The sequence below is a fragment of the Pyrgilauda ruficollis genome, unplaced genomic scaffold, assembly GCF_017590135.1.
Source record: "Pyrgilauda ruficollis isolate IOZ18807 unplaced genomic scaffold, ASM1759013v1 scaffold113, whole genome shotgun sequence".
Classification (NCBI taxonomy): domain Eukaryota; kingdom Metazoa; phylum Chordata; class Aves; order Passeriformes; family Passeridae; genus Pyrgilauda; species Pyrgilauda ruficollis.
In genome coordinates, this window is record NW_024509544.1 from 1404983 (window position 1) to 1431284 (window position 26302).

General features: G+C 58.9%; 1 protein-coding gene across 1 annotated transcript in view; it reads left to right on the forward strand.

The window, feature by feature from the left end:
* Nucleotides 1-8523: 8523 nt before the first annotated feature.
* The window catches only part of LOC121359742 (hexokinase-2), a 28100-nt gene continuing 10321 nt past the window's right edge, over nucleotides 8524-26302 (forward strand). The window contains exons 1-7 of the mRNA XM_041478906.1: nucleotides 8524-8608; nucleotides 16160-16322; nucleotides 22031-22179; nucleotides 22279-22398; nucleotides 24748-24843; nucleotides 24959-25058; nucleotides 25408-25591. Coding sequence (XP_041334840.1) covers nucleotides 8546-8608; nucleotides 16160-16322; nucleotides 22031-22179; nucleotides 22279-22398; nucleotides 24748-24843; nucleotides 24959-25058; nucleotides 25408-25591 — 875 coding nt within the window. The 5' untranslated portion in view covers nucleotides 8524-8545. The remainder of the gene's footprint in view (nucleotides 8609-16159; nucleotides 16323-22030; nucleotides 22180-22278; nucleotides 22399-24747; nucleotides 24844-24958; nucleotides 25059-25407; nucleotides 25592-26302) is intronic.

Below are 26302 nucleotides of genomic sequence, written 5' to 3' on the forward strand. Positions count from 1 at the left end.
TGCTTCCTCCTCTCCATCCTCCTCCTCCTCCTCCTTGTGCTGCCAGGCACATCCCAGGGCACCTGCTGGCATGTGTCCTGGAACCTCGGGCATCGTTCACAGCCTGCTCCTTGAGCTCCCTAAGGCCCAGCCTGGGTTGGCACTGGGATCCCTGTCCTGTTTCCAGCAGGTTCTGGGTGCCCAGGGGTGGGAAATGCGGGAGAGCAGGAGTCCACGTGGATGGGGAGGCTCCTGGAGAACTTTGGTCCTGTCCTTATGGTCATGGAATGCTCTCTCCTGCTGCTGCCCGTGCTGTTGGGGGCATCAGAACCCCAATATCCCGGTGCCCTGATGTGACACAGACCTCTCTCCTGCCTCAGTTTCCCCAGCTCACCCAGAGGGCTGAAGGGAGATTTGGGAGGGAGTTCCAGGGGCTGCTTTTGCCCCTAAACCCAGCCCCGGGGTTGATGCTGTAGGATTTGTGGCTGGGGAGGTTCCCAGTGCAATGCCCAGGGGTCCGAGGGACATCCTGGGGACATCCCAGGGGACATGTCCCAGGGGCATCCAGGGGCCATCACCATCCTGCTGCAGCCCAGGCGCTGGCTCCTCCAGTCCCCCTTGTGAGGGGATTATTTATCCCCCTTTTGTGCCAAAGGGCAGGGGGTGGGAATTGTCCCGGCCACCCACCGAGATTCCCGGGGGTCCCGGGCCGGGAAGGGGCCGCTCTTACCCCGCCACACCCGGGTCCCTCAGGATAACAATAAAGGGTTTTATTGGCACGGAGGATTCGGGCAGGCACAGCCAGGCATCGCTTGCATCCCCTCCACCCCACCCCTCAATTCGGGGGGGAATATTAAACAATCCTGCCTTGGTTAAATCCAAATAACGACTAAAATCCCGCTGGGGCTGGCGGGAGGGAGTAAATCCGGGACGAGCAGCGATGCCCAGCGCTCATCTCCCACCGCCCAGCGCTCGCGGTTCGCTGATTTTCTCGCTCCCGGAGGTTCCCGGGAGGGAAGGAGAGCCAGGGCCGGCGGGCCGGTGCCGCCGTGCCCGGCCGGAGCGGGCTGAACAAAGCTGGCTCTGTCCGTGCGGTGAAGGAGCCTTTGTGCGAGCTGCGGGCGGCAGAGGGAGGATCCCAGCCCGCAGCGGCCGGAGTTTCCCCGTGCGAGAGCAGAGGAATTTTTGGAGATAAAAGGAGTTTCCATTGGATGGAGGTGCTGCCAAAGCCCCGTCGTGAGGCAGGTGGATGTGGGGACAGCCCGGGGTGGGGGTCCCCTGTCCCAGGGTCCTGGTGAGCTCTGGGCTGTCACCGGTGGCCAAGTGCCCTAGGGATGGGATGGGATGGGGTGGGATGGGGTGGGATGGGGTGGATGGGATGGGCCCTGGGAATGGGATGGGTTGGGATCAATGGGATGGGATCATTGGGATGGGGACAGGGATCAGGATGGTGTGGAAGAGAGAACAGGAACCAAGACAGAGATGGTGGCAGGGATGGGGATGGGAGCAGGTTTGAGCTGGGGATGGAGATGAAGATGGAGATGGGGACAGGGCAGGGATGAGGATGGGCATGGGATTGGGACAGGGATTGGGGCAGGGATGAGATAGGGACAGGGATCAGGATGGGGACGGGGCAGGGATGAGGACAGGGATGGGACCAAGGCTGGAGCTTAGCTCTGCCTTGCCCCGCCAGCTCCCACAGCACCCGACCAAGAGCTGGGGCTGAGCTCAGCACCTGGATGAAGATTTAGGCCTGGTCTTAACCTTTAGCCCTTCCAGGCAGTTCCTAAATCCAGCCTGGAGCCTGCTGCTCCCAAATCCGAGCTTTACCCCTTCTCTCAAGCCCATCCCTCTCTGTGATGGGAAAACCTGGGGCTGCAGCTCCATCCTCCTCCTCCCTGACAGCAATTCCTGCCTTTCCCATCCCAGACAACCCTCCAGCACCGGCTGCTGGTGCTGCTGGGCCCTCCGAGCTGGAAAATCTCCCTTAGAATGAATCAATGAATCGACCTTAGCCCTCTTTGCCCGGCAGCTCTTCCAGCAGCAGGGAGAGGGGCCCTGCGTGCCCACTGTCACGTAGGGATGGACCCACGGAGCCACGCGGTGGAGGAGGAGCCAGGCAGCTCTTTTCCCCCTCTTTTATCCCCCATCCGGGTTTTTGGAATTCTCTGGGACTCTCAAAGCTCCTCCTAAGCAGCGGGAGCCGCCGCTGCTGCCGTGGCAGATGCTGCCGATCCCAATTAAGCCCTTTGCCGGGTCAGAGCCTCGGGGGAGGCCACGTGTGCCCGTCCCACGTGTGCCCTCACACGCAGCACACATTTGCACACGCATGATGAGTCTCCAGCAGGCTCGGGGCCGCGCGGCCTCGTTCCGCCTCGGGGCTCCCAGCCCCTCACATATCCATCCCACCTCAGCTCGTGGGGGCTTCTCTATTTATTGCCTCTCTCCGGGAGGAAGGAGAGAGGGCTCCTCAGCCAAACTCTCTGCGCTGGAATTGGGGCTGGGGGCAGGCGAGGTCACCCCCGCGGGGACAAGGCGATGCTCAATCCATGATCTGGCTGCTCCTTCTTGCCGTGCCTGGGGGTCCCGAGCGGAGGGGTCCGGAGCAGAGGGGTGCCCCTTGGGGCTGCCAGGGTGGGGCAGGAGCAGCCCAGCCCCTCGGCAGAGCATCTCAACCCAGACAGCTCCGTCACTGCCATGCCAGGGCTCCGGGATTACAGCGCTGCTGCTCAAATCCCGTCTTCATCCGCGCCGTGCCCAGCCAATGACCTCGGCGCTGGCACGCAGGGCCTTCCTCCGCGGGGACCAGAGATGATAAAGCCCTCCCAGAGCCAGCTCGGTGCAGCTCTGTCTCAGCAAACCATCGTGGATGCTCCGAGGATGACGTCCACGCACACGGAGAACGGGATGGACGAGGAGAGCTTCGCCCAGGTAAGGGGATTTTCACCCTGGGTTTGGGACAGGGAGGGAGTTTGTGCTCCCTGTGCCTGGACTGGGACCTGCAGTGGGTGAAGCACAAAAGGGTGAGAGGGGAGCAGCTGAGGATGTTGAGGGATCACGGGATGGTGCTGGGGAATGACTGATGGCAGGGTGGAGTTCCTCAAATCTTCAGCCTCCACCAGGTGGAGTGACATTGGAGCAAGGTGGGATGTAATATTTGGTGTCAAGGGATCACAGGATGGGCACTGGAGAATGACTGATGGCAGGGTGGAGTTCCTCAAATCTTCAGCCTCCACCAGGTGGAGTGATGTTGGAGCAAGGTGAATGTAATATTTGGGGTGATTTTCTGCATCCCGAGCGGAGGGGTCCGGAGCAGAGGGGTGCCCCTTGGGGCTGGCAGGGTGGGGCAGGAGCAGCCCAGCCCCTCGGCAGAGCATCTCAACCCAGACAGCTCCGTCACTGCCATGCCAGGGCTCCGGGATTACAGCGCTGCTGCTCAAATCCCGTCTTCATCCGCGCCGTGCCCAGCCAATGACCTCGGCGCTGGCACGCAGGGCCTTCCTCCGCGGGGACCAGAGATGATAAAGCCCTCCCAGAGCCAGCTCGGTGCAGCTCTGTCTCAGCAAACCATCGTGGATGCTCCGAGGATGACGTCCACGCACACGGAGAACGGGATGGACGAGGAGAGCTTCGCCCAGGTAAGGGGATTTTCACCCTGGGTTTGGGACAGGGAGGGAGTTTGTGCTCCCTGTGCCTGGACTGGGACCTGCAGTGGGTGAAGCACAAAAGGGTGAGAGGGGAGCAGCTGAGGATGTTGAGGGATCACGGGATGGTGCTGGGGAATGACTGATGGCAGGGTGGAGTTCCTCAAATCTTCAGCCTCCACCAGGTGGAGTGACATTGGAGCAAGGTGGGATGTAATATTTGGTGTCAAGGGATCACAGGATGGGCACTGGAGAATGACTGATGGCAGGGTGGAGTTCCTCAAATCTTCAGCCTCCAATAGGTGGAGTGATGTTGGAGCAAGGTGGATGTAATATTTGGGGTGATTTTCTGCCTGTCAGAGCGAGTTGGTGGAAATACATGTGACTGGGGTCTTTGAGCCATGATCATTCTGCCAGGGAGCGAGGGAGATACTGCCTGTGATGAGCAGAGATCCTTTGGGAGAGCCCAGCTCTGCTCCTGTATCCCAGAGAGGGCTCTGGGCTGGACTCAGGAATCGTTCTGGACTTGGGGGAATGAGAGGTTTCGATCCTTCTCTGCCCCAGCAGCTCTGTGGCTTTGGGCTGGGATTTGGGGGGACAGGAGAGGGCTCCCAGCCCCTCGCCCTCTGTTCCCTGTGCCTCACCCAGCACGAGGATGGGCTGGCAGGCACATCCACCCGCACGTGGCTTTGCCACGCTGGTGTGGACACTGCCAGGACAGCACAGGGCTGAGGGTGGGATTCTGCCATGGCTGTGCCTTCCCCAAATCCAAGTTCTGGGCGATTTCCTGCCGTGGGCTGGGGAGGATCTCTGAGGACTGGGGCAAGCTGGACGTGGCTGTGGCACGGGGCCATCGGGGTGGCTCTCCCATCCCCATGAGACCCCCAGGATTCTGCTCACCCACACCCACAGTGCTGGGACAGAGGATGAGGGTGGGCAGAGGGGAGGGAAAAACCCCTGGCACCGAGCGTTCCCTGCCCGTGTCCCTGCTCCAGTTTGGTGGCATCAGGGACGTGGCGTGTCCCACGCCGTGGGACGTGGCAGTGCCCACGGAAAGTGCCCCAGGGACGCAGGAGAAACCTCCCCTTTCCGCTGGGATTGGGAAAGTGCTGCACATGGGAGTTGCTCATGCCAGGGCAGAGTGACTCAGGGTCCCGTGTCCTGACCGGGACTTTTGACCTCGGAGCTGTGCCAGGTTTGGTGGCACCTGGCACGGTCCCTCTGGGGTGCAGGATGGTCCTCAGCTCTTCCTGCCTTTGGCTGTTCTGGCTTTTGGGGACACCTTCCCTCCTGCCACAGCTCCTGCCAGCTCCAGCATCCAGGCTTTGGGTGCTGGATTGGGATTTTGGGACTTTCCTGGGATGTTGGGAACCTTCCTGGGACTTTTGGGACCTTTCTGGCATGCTGGGGACCTTCCTGGGGTGTTGGGGACAGTGTGGCTCCTGGGAATGGAAGGGGCCAGACATCTCCTCTCGCTGTGGTGTCACGGGGCCGATCCCGTGAAGCATCCAATGGATCAGGGGATGTTTGATGGAGCTGGAGGGCTCCTGCACAGCTGGATGAGCTGGCAGTGTCCCGAGGGAGGTCTGGCCAGGCCAAGGTCATCTTCATGGTGTGGTGAACAGGACGTGCAGGGCAGGAGCTGGGAGTGGAGGGGGGAAAGAGGATGTGCCAGGGTGGAGTGTCCCCCTACAGAATCCCCCTGGGCAGAGGGGGCTACTTGGGGTGGAGATGATCCCAAGATTGAGGGTTAGCATCACCAGTGGAGAGTGGCCACCACAAGGGGAAGGTGGCCACCACAAGGGGACAGTGGCCACAAGCGAGGAATAGTGACCATCACTGGAGGTGGATGATTGTCACCGATAGAGAGTGACTGTCACTAATGGAGGGTGGCCAGCACCACTGCAGGATGGCCATGGCCAGTGGAATGCAGCCATCACGCCCAGTTCCCTCCTGGCACAGACCTGGTGACCCCCATGCCCACCCACTCTGGGTGCCACCACCCAGCCAAACCCCCTTTGGATGCCTCCTGTCCTGACTGGTGGCCTTGGTGGCTTTGGGGGTCATGTGGGGTTGGGGGAGCAGGGGAAGAGCTGGAGCAGTGTGTCAGTGACACGTGAGGATGCTAAAATTAGGCGGCTCCAGCTAATCTAATTTAATCTCCCCTTTTCCGTCCGTTCCCCGGGGATTAGCCCCACCAGCAGGGTGGGAAGCCAGGCTGTGGGGCAGCCCAGCCCAGGGACCCCGGGGAATCCCCCTGGCTCTTTTGGGTTGAGGTGTCCATGGGGATGAATGGACTGGAAATGGGATGGGCTGGAAATGGCGCCAGCACCATGAGATCTGCAGAGGAGCAGCCGCAGGATGGATGGAAGGATGGAAGGAAGGATGGCTCCCCACCACCCCCAGGGACGCAGGGCACAACCCTCCCCTCCCAGTTTGGGCTGGGCGAGCCCCCTCGCTGCCGGCAGGGCTGGGGCAAGGCTGTTTCACCCGGCTCAGCCCCGGGTCACGCGCTCGTCCTGCGGCTGCCGAAGGAAGAAAAGTTCTCCGACCGGTTTTCTATTCCCGGCCCCGTGCGAGGGCTGGGTCCGGCCCAGCTCCGGGTTTCCGGTGCCTTGGGTGACAGGGCAAAGTCAATAGCTGGTCACCGGTGTCACGGTGGGTCTGTGGGGCTCTGAGTGCCCGTGCAAGCGATGAAACCTCGCTGGAAAGTATGTGGAGCAGCGCTGCAGCCGTGAATCACGAGGCAGCTGATCCCAGATGAGTTCACGCCTCTCCTGGAGCAGCTCCAGGGCCATCCCAGCTGCTCCCTGCTGGCTCCCCATTCCTCTGTACCCACCCGTGCCTCAGTTTCCCCAGTGTAAAAAAGTGTGTTATGACCCTCAGCAGGTTCCTGAGGGCATCCTGGGGGTCCCCAGGAGCAGCAGCACTCCACGGGATGGGGGGCTTGGCTGGTCCCAGGGCTCCAGGCTGCTCCGGCCCTGCTCTGGCCGCTGGGCACGGCTCTTCCTCCCGCTCCCACGTTGTTATTACTGCACCACTCGTCCTTAAGGGATCACATTAGAGAAATTAGAGCTGGTTCCAGCTCCAATCCCTACAATCAGCCGCTTCCTTTTCCCAAGGAACGCGGCGTTAAATGCCGATGGATTATTACAAGCCCATGTGGAGCTGGGATGCCTTGATAGGATTTCCATTGGGAGCTTTATTCCATGAAAGGACTCCCAAAACCAAGTGAAAAACCTCAAATTTAAAAAAAATTACTTTATTTAGAGGAGCTGGTTGAGCAGAGCCCAGCTCCTCCTGTCCTTCCTTGACTAGGGCGTTATCTAGCAAATCAATGGAGTGTTGGGGATTATTTGCCCTGAATAAACTGATTTTACGGGACAGAAGGATGAGACAGGTCCCTCATTTTGCACAGACAGTCGCTTCCTTCATCCAGCCAGGCTGGTGGCAGATGGGGAAGGCGGACAGATGTGTCCAGCTATTTTTAGGCTCAAACGCTACTTTAATTTCAACATGACCACGGAGAATTTGCCTTTTCAGGGGTAAAAAAAAAAAAAGCTGGATCAGAGGGTGAATTGAAATGTAGGGCCAGCGACAGAGATTAATGGAATATCCCGAGTTGGAAGAGATCCACAAGGATCATTGAGTCCAAATCCTGAAATGCATCAGGTCACGATCTGGGGGTTGAACTGGAATGCCTGACAGATCCGTGGTGGGGCCGGCAGGACTGGATCCTGCAGGAAAAGGTGTCTGCTAGCAGCATTGCCTCGCCTCTGGCTTTAGTTGCTTCTCCCCCTCTTTCCTTTGAAACGGATTTACAATTCCCTGAGCAGAAACACCAAAACGATGTAAATGGCCGCGCGGAGAGGGCTCCTGAGAGGGTGAAGGCGAGAAGAGCCGGAGCTGCTCGGGACTGGTTGGGAAAGCGGCGGGAGCGGGCAGACGGGTTGGGTAACTCCTGCCCCAGGGCTGCTGGGACCGGCTCTGCTGGCAGCGGGGAGCGGAGCCGCTCCGGAGGGCCAGGACGTGCCGCGGCCCTCGTAGGGCTCGGGGCCACCAGTGCCCGGTGCGGCCCGCGGAGCCGGGATGGAGCCGGGGTGGAGCCAGGGATGGAGCCGGGATGGAGGCGAGGAGGAAGGCGGCGTGCCGGAGGCAGAGCCCAGCCGCGGTGATGCTCCCGAAGGACGCTTCCCAAGGTTTTGGGGGAGCAGGGGGCACCCCCCGCCGTCCGTGGCTGCGCACGGGGAGCGGGACACGCGGGCGGAGCGGCGAGCGCCACGGGCCGCGGGGTGATGGATGCGACCTGACGGGTGCACAGGGCCGCGCACGTTCACACGCATGTGACAGTGACAGCGACAGCCACAGCGCCGGGCACACCGGGGCGGAGCGGCGGCGGGCACGGCTGCGGGGATGGACACACGGACACGGCCACGGACACACGGACACAGCCACGGACACATGGGCTGTGGGCACGGACAGACACACGGACCGCGGGGATGGACACACGGACACGGCCACGGACACACGGACACAGCCACGGACACATGGGCTGTGGGCACGGACAGACACACGGACCGCGGGGATGGACACACGGACACGGCCACGGACACACGGACACAGCCACGGACACACGGACACAGCCACAGACACACACGGGCTGCGGGGATGGACACACGGACACAAGGACACAGCCACGGACACATACACGGGCTGTGGGCACTGACAGACACACGGACACAGCCATGGACACACGGACACACACACGGGCTGCGGGCACGGCCACGCGGGCTGCGGCACACGTGTGATACACCCCAAATGCAGCCCCCCACCCTCACTGCACCCCCCCAGTGCTCCCCAACCCTCCCAATGCACCCCCCCCGCATCCCCCAGTAGCCGAGCCGTGCCGAGCCGCTCCCGCCATGATCGCATCGCACCTCCTCGCTTACTTCTTCACCGAGCTCAGCCATGACCAGGCGCAGAAGGTGAGGGGGGGTCCCGCCGGGGAGAGTGGGGAGAGGGAAGGGGAAAGGTGAAAAGGGGAAAGTGAAGAGGAAAAGGGGAAGGAAAAGAGGAAAAAAAAAAAAAAAAGGGGGGGGGGGGGAAGAAGAGAAAATAGGGGGAGAGAAAAAGGAAAGAAAAAGAAAGGATGGGTAAAAGTAAAAACAAAAAAAAAGGAGGGAAAAGGAGAAGGGGGGAGTGAGGAGGAAGAAAGAAGTGGAAAAGAAAAGGGAAGGAAAGTGAAGAGGGGAATAAGTGGGGAAGGAAGAAGGATGAGGAAAAAAAAAGTTGAAAAAAGAAAGTAAAAGGAAGGGAAAAAAGCAGAAAAGAGATAAAGGAGAGGAAGGGAGTAAAAAGAGCAAAAAGAAAGGGGGGAAAAAAAAGGGAGACATGGTAAAAAAAAAACCACAAAAAAAAGAAAAAAAGGAGGAAAAAACCTTAAAAACTTTTTAAAAGGGACCAGGAGGCGAGCTAAGCGGGGAGCCAAGGGGAAGCGGGGCCGGGCCGGGCGGGCGGAGGCCCCGGCGCTGCCCGGCCGGGGCCGCGTGCGGTACGTGCCGCGGGACCCCGCGTGGCCGGGCGGCGGCGGCGGAGGAAGAGGAGGAGGAGGAGGAGGAGGAAGGGGGATCTCCGTGCCGGGACCCCCGCGCAGCACGTGCCGCCGCTTCCCGCCGGCGCCGAGCATCCCCGGCCGCCGCTCCGCCGCTCCCCGCCGTGCCGGGACGGCGAGCCGCAGCCCCCGCGGGCAGCGGGGTCAGCCCGGGCCACCCGCCCGGGGGTGGCACTTGCCCCTCGGGTCGCCTTGGCCACGCGGTGGCCGCGCACGTGTCGCCCCGTCCCCGCGGTGACAGAGGTGGGAAGCACCCCCCCCACCCCACCCACCCCCCCGGCTCCTGTTCGCGGGGTTTTGGGGTTCTGAGTGCTCGGTTTGGGGTTCCCAGGGTGGCAGCCCGTTGGGGTGTGGGTCACCCCCCGGTCCGGAGCTCGGGCGCTGGAAAAGCTCGAGTGTTGCTGCTCTCCGCGGCTCCTTTGTCTGGCCAGGACAGCGCTTAGGCTGGGCTTAATGAATTATTCCTGGAGGAAAAACGCTGGATGGGAGAGAGCGCGGAGCTCAGGCTGCTCCTGCAGGGCTCCGCTGGCATCTGGGAACAGGGCAGAGAGGGTTTGTCTGTGATTCCCGACTCGGGAATGGCCGGGATTTGCTGCTCCGAGTGTGAGGCGGTCGGGATTTGCGAAAATCGCCGTAAAAAAACTGAGAGAAATGCTTGGAGACACCTGGGATAACCCTGGGGATGCTGCCGGGGAAGTGAAACTTGCCACGTTGGCCCTTCAGCGGGCTTAGATAGGAAGGAAACCGAGTCAGAACATTAAAAAAAAATAATAAAAAAAATAAAAATAACCAACTCCAACCTAAACAAAGTGCAGGGAAAAGTTCCCAAGGCAGAGCGATCCGCAAGGAAATACGGGCTCGGCTTCTCGCCGCTGGCCCCGGGGTTGTGCAACAGCCGCATCCACGGTAGGGAAGGGGTTGTGTTGTGTAACCCTGGCAGAAATAGGCCAGCGGCACAGCCCGGGCCCGGCTCCGGGCTGCTCACGCCTTCCTTATCGGGAAGAGCTGGGAATAATGCAGGGGGAAAGCCGGGCTGGAGGAATTCTCCTTCCCCAGCCGCCGGGAGAAGGGTGTGCGAAGCCTCAGGAACCGGCTCGGTGCCCCTCGCGCCTCCCAAGCACAAATTAAAAAAAGGTTGTTTGATATGTGAGGGAGGGAAAATAAAAATATCCAGGAGCTGCTGGCCGGAGCTGGTGATCCTGTGGGACACGGCACTGCCCTGCTGGCTGCCTCCACAACTGGATTTTCTGGGATATTTTTAAACAAATTCCTGTGAATCCTCCCGTGAGGCGAAGCTGGGGGAGAGCAGGGAGCTGAGCTGGGCTCAGGGAGAGGGGGGAGAAGGCAGCTGTCTGACCTGGCTGCTTCCAGCCTGGGTGTCAAAATCATTCCTGGTGTACAAAGCTCCCCAGGCAAAGGGAGAAGGCAGGGAGTCCCCAGCACAGGGAGGTGGAGGGGCTGAAATTCTTGGAAAGCTGTGATTTGTTTGGTTGGGTCTTCTTATCAAACCCTGTGTTTGGGAGAAAAGATTGTAGGTGGTAGCCTGGGATGTGTTTTCCCTTTGGATCAGGGAGAAAAGGAGCTCAGCTGGTGTAAAAAAAGTGTCTTTTCCAAGAGCTGTGGATGGTGCCCACCTCAAGGCCTTGGAAATAGCCTCAAAAATGGGATTTTTCTTCCCGTTCTTGCCATGGAGCAGCTTTACCTGCTCTGCTACTATCTGGGGGCATATTACCTCCCTCCCCAGCTCCTGCCCTTTTCCTGCCTGGAAAGTGGGTTGTCCAGACTTATCTAACCCCCAAGGGATTGTGCAAACTTTAATTAACCTCGGCAGCGTCCTTTGAGATCCCAGCTTGAAAGTTTGCCGCTGCTGCCCCGCGTTCCCCTGGGATGTGCCAGCTCACCCTGGCCTTCCTCATCCCTCAGCCTCGTCACTGGGAGGGGGACTGAGCGTCTCCTCTCCCCATCCCTCCTTCAAAAGGGAAAAACTGGGATGGAATTGAGCAGGGGCAGCTTTTCCTCTTTGGTTTGTTTTGTTGTTGGGTTTTTTTTTTTTTTTAATTTTTCCCTTTGCCAAGAGATTAGTTTTACCCAGCTGATTCCTCCCTGCTGGCTGCCTCTGTGGGTATGGGAGGGGCACCTTTGGCAAATTCCTGGAAAACCAACTTAACATCTTCCCCTGAGGCTGCCCAGGTCAGTGGCAGGAGCCAAGGTCATGGGCAGGGCAGCTGGTCCCACCTTGGGGATGCCACCCTGTGTCTCCTTCCTCACCAGAGCTGCCCAGCCTCAGTTTCCCTCCACAGGGGGATGCTCCCACCATCCCAGGGGGTTCTTGGGGCTAGGGAGGCTTTGCCATCCAGCATCCCCAAGACCTTGTGGGTTTAACACGGGGGGAAGCACAGCAGCAGCTGGATGTCTCCAGAACTGGAGGGCAGAGCTTTTTTCCTGGCTGAACTGGGTTTTACTGGGGCTCTGGGGCAGCGGGGTCACCTGAGGATGGGCCGGTGGATGCTCCCTGGTGGATGCTCACTTCCTCCCCATCAGCACCCGGCTCCACCTCCGGCGTGGATCCAGCTGCTGGCCCGGGGCTGAGGATGAGGAGGAACCGGCCGAGCAGGAAACATCTGACTCACCGGGTGAGGATGACTCCGGGCGTGTGTCATCCCGGCAGGGAGGCAGGGAGGGCACACGTGGCCTTGGAGCCGGCGTGGAGGAGCTGAAGGACGGGACGTGGGTGCCACCAGGGCAGCCCAGCATCACCCCTGTGTCACCCGGGGGAGTCGGGCGAGGGGACGAGCCGGTTCCCTGCCCTGAGTCACCCGGGGTGGGAAACAGGGACAGGCACGGGCAGTGCAGGGACTGAGGATGTGGAACGGGGAATAAACCCTTCAGAGCTTCCCCCTGCAGCCTCTGCTGCTCCCTCGGCCTCGCTTTGCCCAAATTCATCACGTCCCACCATGGGTTTGGGTGGGTGGGAGCACGGCTGGTGCTTCACGGCATCCCCCTCCCGGGGATCCAGCATCGCCTCAAACGTCAGGGATTCTTACAAAACGGCATGCTTCAAGTTAAAAACTGCCATGGGGAGGGAGGTAATTTAAAGAAAATCTTATTCCCAGCACAAATTTCCCTGGAGAGAGGGGTGACAGCACAAGCCGTGGGTTTTGGGGTGTTGCAGCCTTCCCCAGATTTGAACACTGCTCCGTCATCTTGCAGTCAACAAATGCTTGGCTCAGTAGCCAAAAAGTAAAGAATCTGTCCCAGAAAGCAGCCACCCTCTCCCAGTGCTCTGCTTTTGCTCCAAAATCTGCGGGAATCAGTCACATCCAGCTGCAAACCGCAGCAGGAGATGCTGAGGGATGGGGAGCACGTGTTCCTGCCCAGCTTCCCGGCAGCCACGTGGCTCTGGGACAGGATTCAGAGCAAAACCAAAACAAAAAGCAGACAGCTTCCCCTTCTCGGAGCCCGGGGTCATTAGTGGGAAAGATGAGTTTGGGATCCACAGGAGCAAAGCTGCCTGGGACTTCCCTTTTCCCCTTTCCCCTGCGGTGCCAGAAGCGCTGTCACCCTCAGCCCTGCCCTGTGTCACCCTCAGCCCTGCCCCGTGTCCCCAAGAGATGGGGACAGGCTCCCCAGCACCTCTGCAAGGGCAGAGTGTGAGCCAAGGGATTTACAGGATCCTGGAATGGGTTGGGTTGGAAGGGACCTCAAAGCCCACCCAGAGCCACCCCTGCCATGGCAGGGACACCTCCCACTGTCCCAGGCTGCTCCAGCCCTGTCCAGCCTGGCCTTGGGGCAGCCCCAGCTGCTCTGGGAATTCCATCCCAGCCCCTCCCCACCCTCACAGGGAGGAATTCCTTCCCAATATCCCATCCAGCCCTGTCAGTCTGAAGCCATTCCCTGTGTCCTGTCCCTCCATCCCTTGGCCAAATTCCCTCTCCAGCTCTCCTGGAGCCCCTTTAGGCTTCTCTTCTCCAGGCTGAGCAGCCCCAACTCTTTTCTATGGAGAATGGCATTGACTTGGAATTGAGTTAATTGAAGATCAGTTAATTAATATTTCCACAGCACTGCTCCCTTGGGGCCCAGGCTCCTTAAGAGGAGTCTTGAGGGGTAGAACTGTGTCCAGCTGCACTGCTGGCATTGGAGCTGTGAGGCTGGAAATAAAAGCTGTTTTTTGGGCTGCTTTAAGCCCGGCTTGGCTCAGCTCAGGTCACACAGCAGCAGAATTTGGGCAAGCTGAGGCTTCCCAGCGGTGCAGCCGGGACAGGCGACCCTGGGCACCTCTCCAGCATCCGGCATGGAAATGAGCTGAACCTTGGAGACAGCCTTGAGCCAGGGGATGGGGATTTGCTGGGGTTGGGTTCAAAAACGTGGCATTGAGCTCATTACACCCACAGCTACTCCGTGATCCGGAGCTTTAACACGGTGTCCTGGGCTGGGGCATGCCCGGCGCTTCCCAGCTTCCATCCTTCCTTCTCCCTTTGGTTTGTTTAGATTTCCTCGAGGAAACACCACTGTTTAGGCTGGAAGCTTTCCAGAAACTCAATTGCCCCCTTCAGGATCCTAACCTAGTGACTTTGTTTGGAATTGGCAACTTGACCTAAACTATTCCATGCTCTCCCAACAGCATTAGCAGCTGAGAAGGTGTTTTGTGCTGAAAGATGCCCAAACTCTGGCTCTGCAGGCTGAATTCCCTGTTTTATCCCATCAAATTGGTAACAGTTTGAGGGGTGCTTGGGGTAACCAAGCAGTCACAGGGCTGGGGAGTTTTGGGAAGGCCAGTGACCATGGCTCTTCCCTGCTGGGGCCAGGGTGGATTCAGTGGGGAAGGAGCCGTCCTGCAGCACGCCCTGACCTGCTTTAGCTGCCAAGTGGGGTGATATCCACCTTGGGAGAAGATGATCCAGGTTTTAAGGGCTTTGGAGATTAGGGGGAGGTCACCCTGCTCCTCAGGCTGAGGTTATTCTGGTGTGCTGCAGCCTGGAGGACATGGGGGACGTGCAGAGCAGGGCCTGGCCTGGGGGAAGGGGATGAAGCCCCAGGGGGGGTTCCCTGGACTGGGATTTTTGGGTTTTTTCGGGGAGTCTTCACTGCTGAGCAGCTCCCAGAGCACCCAGCTTCTCTGGGATGATGGCACGGGCTGATAACCCTCGGGGTAACCCTTGGCACAGCTCAAGGGGGGGGCTCCAGCCCCAGAGCCACCTCTCAACCAGTTACTGGAGGTTACTGGTGCCAGTGACCAGAGCCTCGGCACACGGGAGGGGATTTTCAGCAGGTGAAAGCAAACAGGAGGGGAGGGAGGAGAGTGTTTGACTTCCTGCTGCTGGGCTGGATAAGGAGAAGCTGGTAAACACCTGGAACCAGGAAATCTCCAGGTTTCCTTCTCCTTGGCCTTTCCCTCATGTTTAGCTCCTGGTTTTGGGATGGAGCTGGAAGCACCAGGAGAAGGTTTTACTCAGAGCATGCTGCTCCTCAGGGGATGCAGCATCACTTCTGGAATGTGCTGGGCTGGGCTTTCCTCCATCCCCCGACCTCACCGAGGGGATCTCAGCTCCCAAACTTCCAACAGAGCTCAGGGTGGGGAAGAAAAAAGGATGTGCTGGAGCACCCTGAGCCTGAAACGCAGGCAGGCAAAACCGCAGCAGGGCTGTCGTGTCCAGCCCAGGGTGGGATGGCACATCCCTGACCAGGTCACACTGGCCCTGGTGCAATTAGTGGCCCACAAAATGCCCATTTCCTGCAGCTCAGCCCCATAAAGCACAGCCGGGCCCGGTTCCGGTGACCCGGCGTTACGTGCCTGCAGACAGGTGAGCACACGGGGTGGAGTTTTCCTCCTTGACTTCTCAGGGCTTGCAGCTGCCCTTTAATTAATGCTGAGTGGAGCTAATTGGAGCAGGGCATGGTTTGGGAGCGGGCAGTGGCCGCCTCTCCCGCTCCCTGCTCCGGCCAGGCTGCTGGTGCCTGGGGAGGAGCCTTTCCACGCCTTTCCCAGGCTGGACAAGATGCTTTAAAGCCATTTTTAGGAGCATTCTCCACACCAGGGTACAAGAATTTCCAGGAATAGGGGTCTGGGTTTCTTCCCTCTCCACCCGTGGCACGCGCTTGTGTCATTCCAGCCTCGCTTGTGTCACTGCAGCTGCCACTTCTGTCACTTCAGCGTGCTTTGCTCCAGGCTGTTGAGTAGCTCTGGGCTCCTGGGGTGATCTCAGCAGTGGAGAAATGACAGGGCAGTGGATTCCTGCCCAGCATCCTCGGTGCAGGAAGAGGCCCTGGGGGTCAAGGTCAAGGTGTGTGGAGAGGGAAGGGCTTTGCACCTGGAGAATCTCCTGACTCACCCCTGAGCTGGGATTCCTGCTTCTGTGGCAACCTGTTTGGGTGTCTGCAGGTGGCTGAGTGGGAAGGAGCTCCAGGAGCAGCTTGTGGGGCAGCACTGGAGGACACAGTCTCAAGCTACGTCAGGGAAGGGATGGGTTGGATACTGGGAAAAAAATTTTTCACCGGAAGAATAATAAAGTACTGGAATGCTCTTCCCAGGGAGGTGGTGGAATCATCATCATCTCTGTTTAAAAAAAGGCTGGACACGGACATGGTGTAGGTTGGACATGATGATCTTAGAGGTCTCTTCCAACCTCATTCTTCTGTGATTTTGTGATTCTGTGATTCCCAGGCTGGCAGAGCCTGGGGAGGGGATGCAGGGTGGCTTTGGGTGAGCACCCTGGGAGAGCTGCAGGAGCAGGACTCGTGGCTGATCCCTGGCATGAGCAATTCCAGCCAAGCTGCCGTGTCCTGCACTTTGGGATGGGTCAGAACCTGCTCCAGCTCCTTGTGTCCACCCAGCAGCCTCAGCAAGGGCTGGACACTGTCCTGGGCTGTCCTGTGGCCCTGTCCCCAGCCCTCTGCCTGAGCCCTGGGCTTTGTGTGCCCCTTGCAGGTGGACAAGTACCTGTACCACATGCGGCTCTCCGACGAGACCCTGCTGGAGGTGTCCCAGCGCTTTGAGAAGGAGATGGAGAAGGGGCTGGGGGCAGACACCAACCCCACCGCCTCCGTGAAGATGCTGCCCACCTTCGTCAGGTCCACCCCGGACGGCACAGGTACCGAGAGGGCTGGGGACACCCGTCCTGCTGGCACTGCCACAGCGGGGGTGGCACGCAGGGGCCACCCTCGCTGCTGGGGCTGAGTGTGGGGACAGGCCTGGCTCCCTGCTCCGTGCTGGGGCTGGAGGGGCTCCCAGTTCCTGCTGGCAGGAGGGAGGAGGGAGGGAAAGAGGGAGGGAGGAGGGAGGGAAGCCGCCCTCGCGTGCCCTTGCTGGCAGGACAGAGACAGTCACGGGTCCGGCTCATCAGATTTCACGAGCAGCGAGGCGGCAGCGGTGCCAGCGCTGTCTGAGTGCCACAGGGCCTGGGCAGAGCTGGGCCCTCACAATGTGGCCTTTCTGCCTCTCCCCGAGCTGCCCAGGGCACGCTCCAGCCAGGCACATCCTCCTCTCCTGCTCCCTCTCCCAGCCTGGTGTTTTGGGAGGGAGCTCGTCTCCATGCCTGCAGCATCACCCCTCGCCCTCAGGTGTAGCCTGGACCCTCCAAGGGTTTGGTCCTGGCTGCTGCAGACCCACGGCAGCCTTGGAGGGCCCCAGGTTGTGCAGGGTGCAGTTACTCAGGGCTGGGCTTGCCCTGGTGCCAGCTCCTGCGCAGGGATCTGTGCAAAACCTCGGTGGCAGGGGCTGCTGGTCACCAGCAGGAGAGGGGCACAGGGAGGGACAGAGCCCAAACCCCTCGTGGCTGCTGGCTGGCTGCTCCCTGGGGGCAGGGACAGAAGTGACAGAACCGTGGAATCACTGAGCCATGGAATGGTTTGGGCTGGAAAAGCCCCTAAGTTGGTCAAATCCAACCAATCCATCCCTGCCCCGTGTCCCCAGGTGCCACATCCACACAGCTGCTAATCCTCCCATGGATGGGCACTCCAGCACTGCCCTGGGCAGCTGTGCCAGGCCTGGACTGCCCTTTCCACGAAGGAATTTCCCCAACAATTTCTATTTTTATTTGTATATACTTTAAACTTCCAGTTTGAAACCATTCCCCTGCTAAAAGTGTCTCCACCTTCCCCCTGAGCCCCTCTAATCCTCGAAGCACCCCCTGATCTTGGCCCCCCCAGCTGCACCTACACCCAAAAGCTGGACCTGGCTGCCTGCCCTGGGATCCAGATTCCCATCTATTTAAATGTTGGAGGATATTTTTAATTACAGGGCCGGCCAGGAGCCGCCCCTGGGCATGGGAACTGGTGCAGCCAAAGGTGCTGGGTGCAGGTGGAGCGTGTGTCAGCACTTCCAGCACCCTGACCCGCCTCTGGGAGAGGGAGCAATTCCTCCCCATGCCCTTACAAGACAGATCCTTGGCTCCCTTCCCTGTTTCCAGCCTCTCCAGTGTCCCAGCTGGCATTTCTCACCCGGGGGAGGGGGGGAAAGAGGAGCAGCAGCATGGAAAATGTCACATGAGAGGGATGCTGGGGCAGTCACGGCACTGCAGCTGCCCAGGGGGGCTGGAAAATGAGGGAGTTTAGAGCAAATGCCAGGGAAATGAGAGCTGGGATTCCCTGGACCCAGCCCCTGAGTGGCATCAGTGTCCCATGGGTTTTGGGGAGGGGGCAAGTCAGGGTTGGGGGCTTGGTGCCAGCTGGGGAGGATCTCACTGCCCAGGGCTATGTCCTTCCTTCTTCCCTCTCTTTAAAGCTCCTGGGCAAAGTCTGACCTGGGCTGGGCACCTGTGCCAGCTGCTCCCAGTCCAAGGATGGGTTGTTCCTCTGCTCCAGCCCTGCTCTGGGCTGGGGCTGGTGCCACAGGGCTCCCAGCCATCCACCTGTGGGGTCCCTGTGCTCCCTCCCCTGCTCTGTGTCTCTGGGTGGGATCAGACCCCGTTTAATGCCCAGCTCCAGGGGGATGAGAGGTGCTTATGCAAATACAAGGTCACACCTGCAGGTTAAGCCAAAGCCCAGCCCTGGCTCTCAGGGGCTTTGCCATTCCAGTGTGGTGTGATAAAAAAAGGGGGAATTCTGCTCTGAAAGCAGAAGCTCTTCTAAAATCAACTTTCCTTGCTTTGCTTGGCTCTGGCACGCACTGGAGCAGCAGCATGCAGTGCTGGCAGGGAGGGGATGGGGAGGCAGATCCCAAATCAGCTTCTCCTTGGAGCCCCAGGCACCCTCCCGAGGGCTTTCCCTGCTCAGTGCAGCCATCATCCTCCTCCCTGCTCCACTGCTGGTGTTTCCAGGCTTTTTTTCAGGTTTCCACGATGGTGTTGATTTAAGGATCTTGTGGTGCATCCTGTGCAGCTGGTAACGCCAGCCTGGAGCTTTCAGGAGGATGCTGCAGAATTTGGGGGTCAAATCCCTGGAAATCCAAAGGATGGCTCTTGGCAGCACCTTTCCCTTGGCTGGGGGGCTCAGCTCTTTTCCTGCCTCTGCTCGTGTGGCAGAGAGCCTTGAAAGGCTTGGAAGAAAAGGCTGTTTTCATGCCCAGAAAACATGGGGGCTTTACCACATCCCTGCAGGGCTTCCCAAGGAAGTTGTGTCTGCCTGGAAGTGTTCAAGGCCAGGCTGGGTGGGCCATAGGTCCTCTGGAAGGGCAGGGGATGGAACTGAGAGGTCCTTGGGTCCCTTCCCATTCCCTGATCCCGTGAATTATCTGGATGGAGGGAGAAGCTACAGTGGGAAGTGCCAGGGTCTGCAGCTCCACCTTCTCCTGCATCTCCCTGGAGTCTGGGCCTCCCAGCTTTTCCTCTCCCTCTTATTTTTCATCAGTCCAGCTTGCCAGAGGATTCCCAGGCAGTGGAATTGCACATTGGAATTGGGTTGGAAGCCTTGATGGGGGAATCCCTGGGGTGAGCAGCCTGCGAGGTGCTGGGACATGATCCCACACACCAGCAGCACACCAGGCTCTCCAGGCCCTCAGCTCTCACCCTTTGCCAAGAGCAAACAGCCCCTGGAGCCAGGGCTCTGTGTTTGCCCTGCCTGTTTGGCTTGTGGGCTCAGCACCAGGGCTGATCCCTTATCACAGGACCTGGGAGCCCAAAGCGGGGGGCAGTGCCCACACCTGGCACCCACCACGTGCTGCCAGCATGCCTGGGAATTTCCCAAGGGAGCCTTGGCTGCCCTGTTCCTCCTGCAAAGCTGATCCACCCAGAATTCCCAGGAATTTCCCCCAAACTGCTCTTTTTTTTGGGATCCTCCTGGGTCACCTCCAAGGAGCTGAGACCCTGTGCCCCTCTTTGGCTGCAGTGCCCTTATCCCTGCAGGATTTATCACCCCCCTGAGGGGTTCTCTGTGCCCTGCAAGTATTGATCACCCCCCTGAGGTGCTCTCCATGCTCCCAGTGCCAATGCCAGGGAGCTGTGACCCGTGTGAGGAGCAGGACACCATGGATGGGCCAGCTCTGCCCTGCTGTGGCTGAGCGTGGTGCCCGTGCTGGGCTCTCTGGGGAGCTCCTCCAAGCTTCTCCTGCTGTGTTTGTGGAGGAGCCACCGTGCCCCGTGGCTGGCAGACAGGCTGCCAGAGGAGCTGCCAAACTGGTTTAAGGCTCACAGCTGCAAGGGGTCAAGGGGAGGAGGAGAAAGGAATATCCAGGGACTGGCTGGAGCAGTGCAGGAGCTCAGTGCCCTGCTGGCCCTGTGCCCCTTGGGGATGGCCCTGAGCCCCTTGGGGATGGCCCTGTGCCCCTTGGGGATGGCCCTGTGCCCCTTGGGGATGGCCCTGAGCCCCTTGGGGATGGCTCTGTGCTCCTCAGGGATGTGATGCTCTGGCCCCTCTTTAGTTCTGTTCTGGGGCTGCACTGACCCCCGAGTGCCCTCCTCCCTCTCTGTGCCCAGCTGGACCTGGAGCTGGATCTGGGGCTGGGGCAGGAGCTGGGCTGGATTTGGGGCAGGAGCTGGGGCTGGGGCTGGGTTTGGGGCAGGGCTGGATTTGGGGCAGGAGCTGGGGCTGGATTTGGGGCTGGGGCTGGCCGGATTTGGGGCAGGAGCTGGGGCTGGATTTGGGGCTGGGGTTGGGCTGGATTTGGGGCAGGAGCTGTGGCTGGATTTGGGGCAGGAGCTGTGGCTGGATTTGGGGCAGGAGCTGGGGCTGGATTTGGGGCTGGGGCTGGCTGGATTTGGGGCAGGAGCTGGGGCTGGATTTGGGGCAGGGGCTGAGGCTGGATTTGGGGCAGGAGCTGCTCTGCCTTTCCAGCCGGAGTCACTGCCATGCCGGCCGGCGGGTGCATACTAATGTCCCGCGGGTTTTGTTCCCTTTGTGCGGCACAAAGCGGCCCCGGCAGCCAGCGCAGCACATTCACAGTGCTGAGAGAGGCTTTCCCCGGCCCCTCCGCCCCAAAACAGCCAGCTGGGCGCTTTTCCCTGCCCCAAAACAGCCGGGAGGGGATGCTCCGGGCCGGGCACAGCCCCGGGCTCCCCTTGGAGGAGCATTCTTGGAGTCCTGGTCGCTGAGAATTTGAGATTTTCTGTGCTGTCAGGCATTGATCCCCAGGAGAACTCTGCACTGACCTGAGGCCGTGGGGAAAACTTCCAAAATTGAGTGATAACACTGGGATTGTGGGTGTGGAGTTTGGATAGAAGTGTGTGATATCACAGGGTGGGAAACGTGGAGTTTAAGGGTTTAGAATACAGGAAAATCTATAAAGCAAGATGGAGGTTTTAGGATGGAGGCTGGTCCTTCTTTTTCACCTTCTTCTCCTTCTTCCTGTCCTTCTTCTTCCTCTTTTTCACCTTTTTCTCCTTCTGCTTCCCCTTCTTCTTCTTATTCCCCTTCTTCCTCTTCCTCTTCTTCCTCTTCTTCCTCTCCGTGGCTTTGGGTGGTTTTGTGTAATTGGATAAAAAAGTCCCCATTGCAGGCCATGGGTGGTTGGTTACTGGGTTAAAAGTAAAGATAATTTAGATGTAATTTCTTAATTGGACAGCTTATCCTTAAAAGGCCTTGGAGAGAGAGGGAGAGAGAGGCAGGGCTCCAGCTTTAGTTTGTTGGAGTGAAGTGCTGCAGAGCTCAGGGTTTGTGAGAGTACAACACAGATAAGAGCTAATAAACATCTGAGTCCCAACAAGAAATTCAGTCTTGCACGTTTAATCCCAGCCCTGGCAAAAAAAAAAAAAAAAAACAAGGAGCAAAGATTCCACAGCAGCTCTGTGGGATCTTCTCCCTCCCGGGTTTCCTGCTGCCACATGCCAGGAGTGTGTGGCATTCCTGGAGCCTGGACTGGGCTGAGCCTGGACACCAGGGGTTTTTAGTACAGCAAAACCTGAGCCAGGCTGAGGTGTTCCCACAGCTGCCATCAGGGTTTAACCCCTTGGATGGAGGTTTAGGAGCTTCCAAGAGCATCAGCAGGGTCAGGAATGGCTCTGCTGTCTTCTTCCTGGTGGAGCTGAGGCTGGAGCTCATCTTCCCTCAGATCCCTGTTGGCTTGGGCTTTGCTGGGGGGGCTGGTGGGATTCGTGCCCCAAAGCATGAGGATCTGCCTTGATGATGGGCAAAATGTTGATCCTCTATGGGGGCAGAGGAGGAGGGGCAGGGAATACAGCGACTGCTCCAATAAAATACCAAAAAAAAATATAATAATGGGCAAAATGATGAAATGTAATAAAAAATCTGAATTTTCCTTGTACCTGGGGGCAGGGGGTGACCTAAAAAACCAAAAAAAAAAAAAAAAGGTCAAAATTATGAAATATAATAGAAAATCTGACCTTTTCCTTGTACCTGGGGGCAGGGGGTGACCTCAGGGCTCTGTGGCCAGAGGAATTAACGGGTTGTCCTTGTCCTGACCCCACAGAGGACGGGGATTTCCTGGCCCTGGACCTGGGTGGCACCAACTTCCGAGTGCTGCGGGTGAAGGTGTCGGACAACGGGCTGCGCAAGGTGGAGATGGAGAACCAGATCTACGCCATCCCCGAGGAGCTCATGAGGGGCAGCGGGGTGCAGGTGGGCTCCTGGGGGTCCCTGCTGTGTCCTGGCCCAGGGGAGCCTGCTGTGAAGCCCTCGGAGTAGGGGTTGTTTTTCACTCTTTACCTTTTTTTCCAGCTTTTCGACCACATTGCCGAGTGTTTGGCCAACTTCCTGGACAAGCTGCAAATCAAAGACAAGAAGCTCCCCCTTGGCTTCACCTTCTCCTTCCCGTGCCACCAGACCAAGCTGGATGAGGTGGGTGAGGGGCTGAGCTCTCCCTGTGGGTTCCACACCAATTTCAGCTCAGGCTGTTAATTAGGCTCGTTGATTTTGGGTTACCTGACCTTTCCTGAAGTGCCGCATCTCTCATCCCTGTAAAGCCATTTCTGGGTGACAGGAGCTCAGGAATAGGACTGTCCTTTTATTTTTGTGAGTATTTTTTGTTGGTGTGATGGCTCAGGGGCTGCAGGGTCAGGGACACAGAGGATGGAACATTCCTTCAGGGAATGCAGAGCTTGGCATCACTTCCAATAACCCTGTTGCTTGTCATCTCCTCCAAACACACTACTGACACCCAGTTTAAAAGGAAATCAATGCCTGCTAAGGATATGTGCCAGACAGCCTTTTTAAAAGCTGTTTGATGACAATAAGTGGTGATGGAGCTCCTGTTTTAAACACATCTGGCCAGGTTTTCATAGAGGAAAGGGACCTTAAGGACCACTCAGAGTTCAGAGCAGGGTCACATTCCAGTGTCCCAGGCTGCTCCAAGCCCTGTCCAGCCTGGCCTTGGACACTTCCAGGGATGCAGGGGCAGCCACAGCTGCTCTGGGCAATCCTGGGTTTCTGGATTTCCCCTAATTTATCTTCAGAGTTTTCAGCCACCACCCCTCTGTGACCTTTGGCAAGGTCCTGTGTCCCAGGGTCGCTGTGTGTGCCAGCAGGGCGTGGTGCTGGCAGAGCCAGGGCTGTGTCCTGGGAGCTGCAGGGCTCTGGGGGGTGATGTTTCCATGGGATGCCTCCATAGAGAGCAGCTTTTTCACCAGAGCTGCAGCCAGACATGCTGAGCATCCCAGCCCTGACCATCCCACCCCTCTGAGCATCCCAGCCCTGAGCATCCCACCCTGAGCATCCCACCCCTCTGAGCATCCCAGCCCTGAGCATCCCAGCCCTGAGCATCCCACCCCCCTGAGCATCTCACCCTGAGCATCCCACCCTGAGCATCCCAGCCCTGAGCATCCCAGCCCTGAGCATCCCAGCCCTGAGCATCCGACCCCCCTAAGCATCCCACCCTGAGCATCCCACCCCCCTGAGCATCCCACCCTGAGAATCACACTCCCCCTGTCCTGTCCTGTCCCCTCTGCCAGCCCCGGGCACCGATGGCTGTCACTGTCACTGTCAGCTCTGAGCTGTGACCTTGCTGGGAGACCAAACATCCCCGAGCCCAGCCAGGCACGTGGGCCCTGCTGCTGAGGGGTGGTGCTGGCTCTCCCTGCCCTTATTTCCCCCCAGGATGGGCAGGGGCTGGGGTAATGCTGTCTGTCCTTGTCCCTTTGTCCCCCCAGGATCTGCAGGGGCAGGGGGTGATGCTGGCTCTCCCTGCTCTTATTTCCTCCCTGCTCTTATTTCCCCCAGGATCTGCAGGGGCTGGGGGTGATGCTGTTTTCCCCCCACCCTGGAATGGGCAGGGGCAGGGGCTGGGGGTGATGCTGGCTGTCCCTGCCCCTTTTTCCCCCCCGGGAAGGGCAGGGGGTGATGCTGGCTCTCTTCTCCCCCCTGGGAAGGACAGGGGCTGGCTCCATGGAGCACAGCAGCCCCTGCACGTCCTCCCGGTGCTCAGTGGAGCCCCAGCGGCTCCGGGAGGGATTAGCACTCTCCTCCTGCAGACTCGGGGCTGGGGAGAACGCCACGATGCTCAGTGCCTCAGTTTCCCCAGCTCTAAGGCAGGGCGGGTGTCTGCCTCCCTAAAGGCTGTGCCCAGAGGGTTGGAGATTCCAAATCTTGAAATTTGAAATTGAGTCCTTTTCCTTCCCCCAGGGCTCAGCTCATCCCCCAGCCAGGTGCCTCTGGCCACAGGGGGCTGCGAGCCCCCCACCCCACAGGGATGGCTCAGGGATCATTCCATAGGTCAGGGATGGCTCAGGGATCATTCCACAGGTACAGTGAGCCCCCCACCCCACAGGGATGGCTCAGGGATCATTCCACAGGTACAGTGAGCCCCCTGCCCCACAGGGCTGGGTCAAGGAGCATTCCAAAGGCACAATGAGCCTCTCACCCCATAGGGCTGGGTCAGGGAGCATTCCATAGGCACAGCCAGCCATCCACCCCTCAGGGATGGGTCAAGGAGCATTCCTTGGGCTCCTGAACAAGTTTTGCTGCAGGGCTCAATCAAACCTGGTCATGGGAAGCACGTTCCTGCTGCCGGGGCAGCAACGAGCAGCTCACGTGTTTTGTTTGGTGGCCATAAACTTTATCTGACACGGAAGCTGCGGCTGATGGCGCAGCTGCTGAGCTGATAACGGGGGGCTCCCCCCCTGCAGGGCCACATGCCCCCCGTGCCAGGAGCCAGGTGTCACCTCAAGCTTCCTTCTTGCTGTTCCCCTGCAGAGCATCCTCGTGACGTGGACGAAGGGGTTCAAGTGCAGCAGCGTGGAGGGGAGGGACGTGGTGTCCCTGCTGCGCAAGTCCATCAAGAAAAGAGGGGTAAGGGGCTGGGCTGGGGGCACACGGGTCCTGGCCAGGACACCTTGGCTCTGTGGAGGTGTTTTGGTCAGTTTTGTCTCTGTGGGGTCAGCCTGTCTTGTTTCTACCGCGTCAGGACTTCGACATCGACATCGTGGCCGTGGTGAATGACACCGTGGGCACCATGATGACCTGTGGCTACGATGACCACAACTGTGAAGTTGGCCTCATTGTTGGTGAGCTGCAGCAAGGGGGATGATGTCCTGGGGCTGTTTCCTGGGCTCCAGCACAGCCAGAGGGAGATCCTGCTTCTTGCAGGCCTTGGGGTGTTGGGGGGAAAAAAGAGAGGGGGATACCAGTGCTGGAAAACCAGCATTGTCCAGAGTTTGTTTGCTTGGTTCTTTGCTTTCTTTGGTGTGTTGGGCTGTGGCCAAAGGGAAAGTGGGAATAATGGGAATGAGGAATAATGGGAATGGGGAACAGTGGGAATAAGGAATAATGGGAATGGGGAACAATGGGTACGGGGAACAATGGGAATGAGGAAAAGCAGTGTCCTCGCTCACCCTGTGCCCGTGCTTGGCCCAGGAACTGGTACCAACGCCTGCTACATGGAGGAGATGAGGCACATCGACCTGGTGGAAGGGGATGAGGGCAGGATGTGCATCAACATGGAGTGGGGGGCCTTTGGTGACGACGGGGTGCTCAACGACATCCGCACCGAGTTCGACCGCGAGATCGACATGGGCTCGCTCAACCCTGGCAAACAATTGTGAGCAGATTCTTGGCTCGGGCTCGTGGTTTGCTCAGCATTGTCCATCCTCCCACAGTTACTGGGACTGGGGAGGTCAGCCCAGCTAACTGGGTCACCGTGTCCTCTGCCACCGGTGCAGAGAGGGGCTGTGTCCCAAAGCAGGGGCTGTGTCCCAAACCAGGGCTGTGTCCTAAAACAGGGCTGTCCTAAAGCAGGGTTATGTCCCAAACCTGGGTTTGTGTCCCAGACCAGGTCTGTCCCAAACCAGGGCTGTCTGTCCCACTTGCTGCCCCTGTGTCCCCTCCTGTGAATGATTCCTGTTCCCTTCCTGGCCAGCAAAGTCCCCCACCAGCCCAGGCAGACACCCTCACCTAAAATCCACAGTCCTACAGATCTCCCATTCCCCACAGGGCTGCTGTGGCCTGGGGGTGACCTGGGGGTCCCTGCAAACTGACTGAGCCCCTTCAGGTGGCCATGAGTTCTCTTTGCAGGATGATGGTCGTGTCTACATGGCCCCATATTCTCAGTGATGGGATAAACTGCTCTGGGAAGAGATTACCTAGATTCTGTTTGGGATGGGAGGCTGCCAAGGGGTTTTCAGGTCAGCCTGTGGCCACCTTGTGGCACACACACAGCCAAACACACACATTGTTTAGCCTGGAGAAAAGGAGGCTCGGGGGGAGATTATGGAGAGAGAAGAGAGGTTGGATATTTGGGAAGATTTCTGCC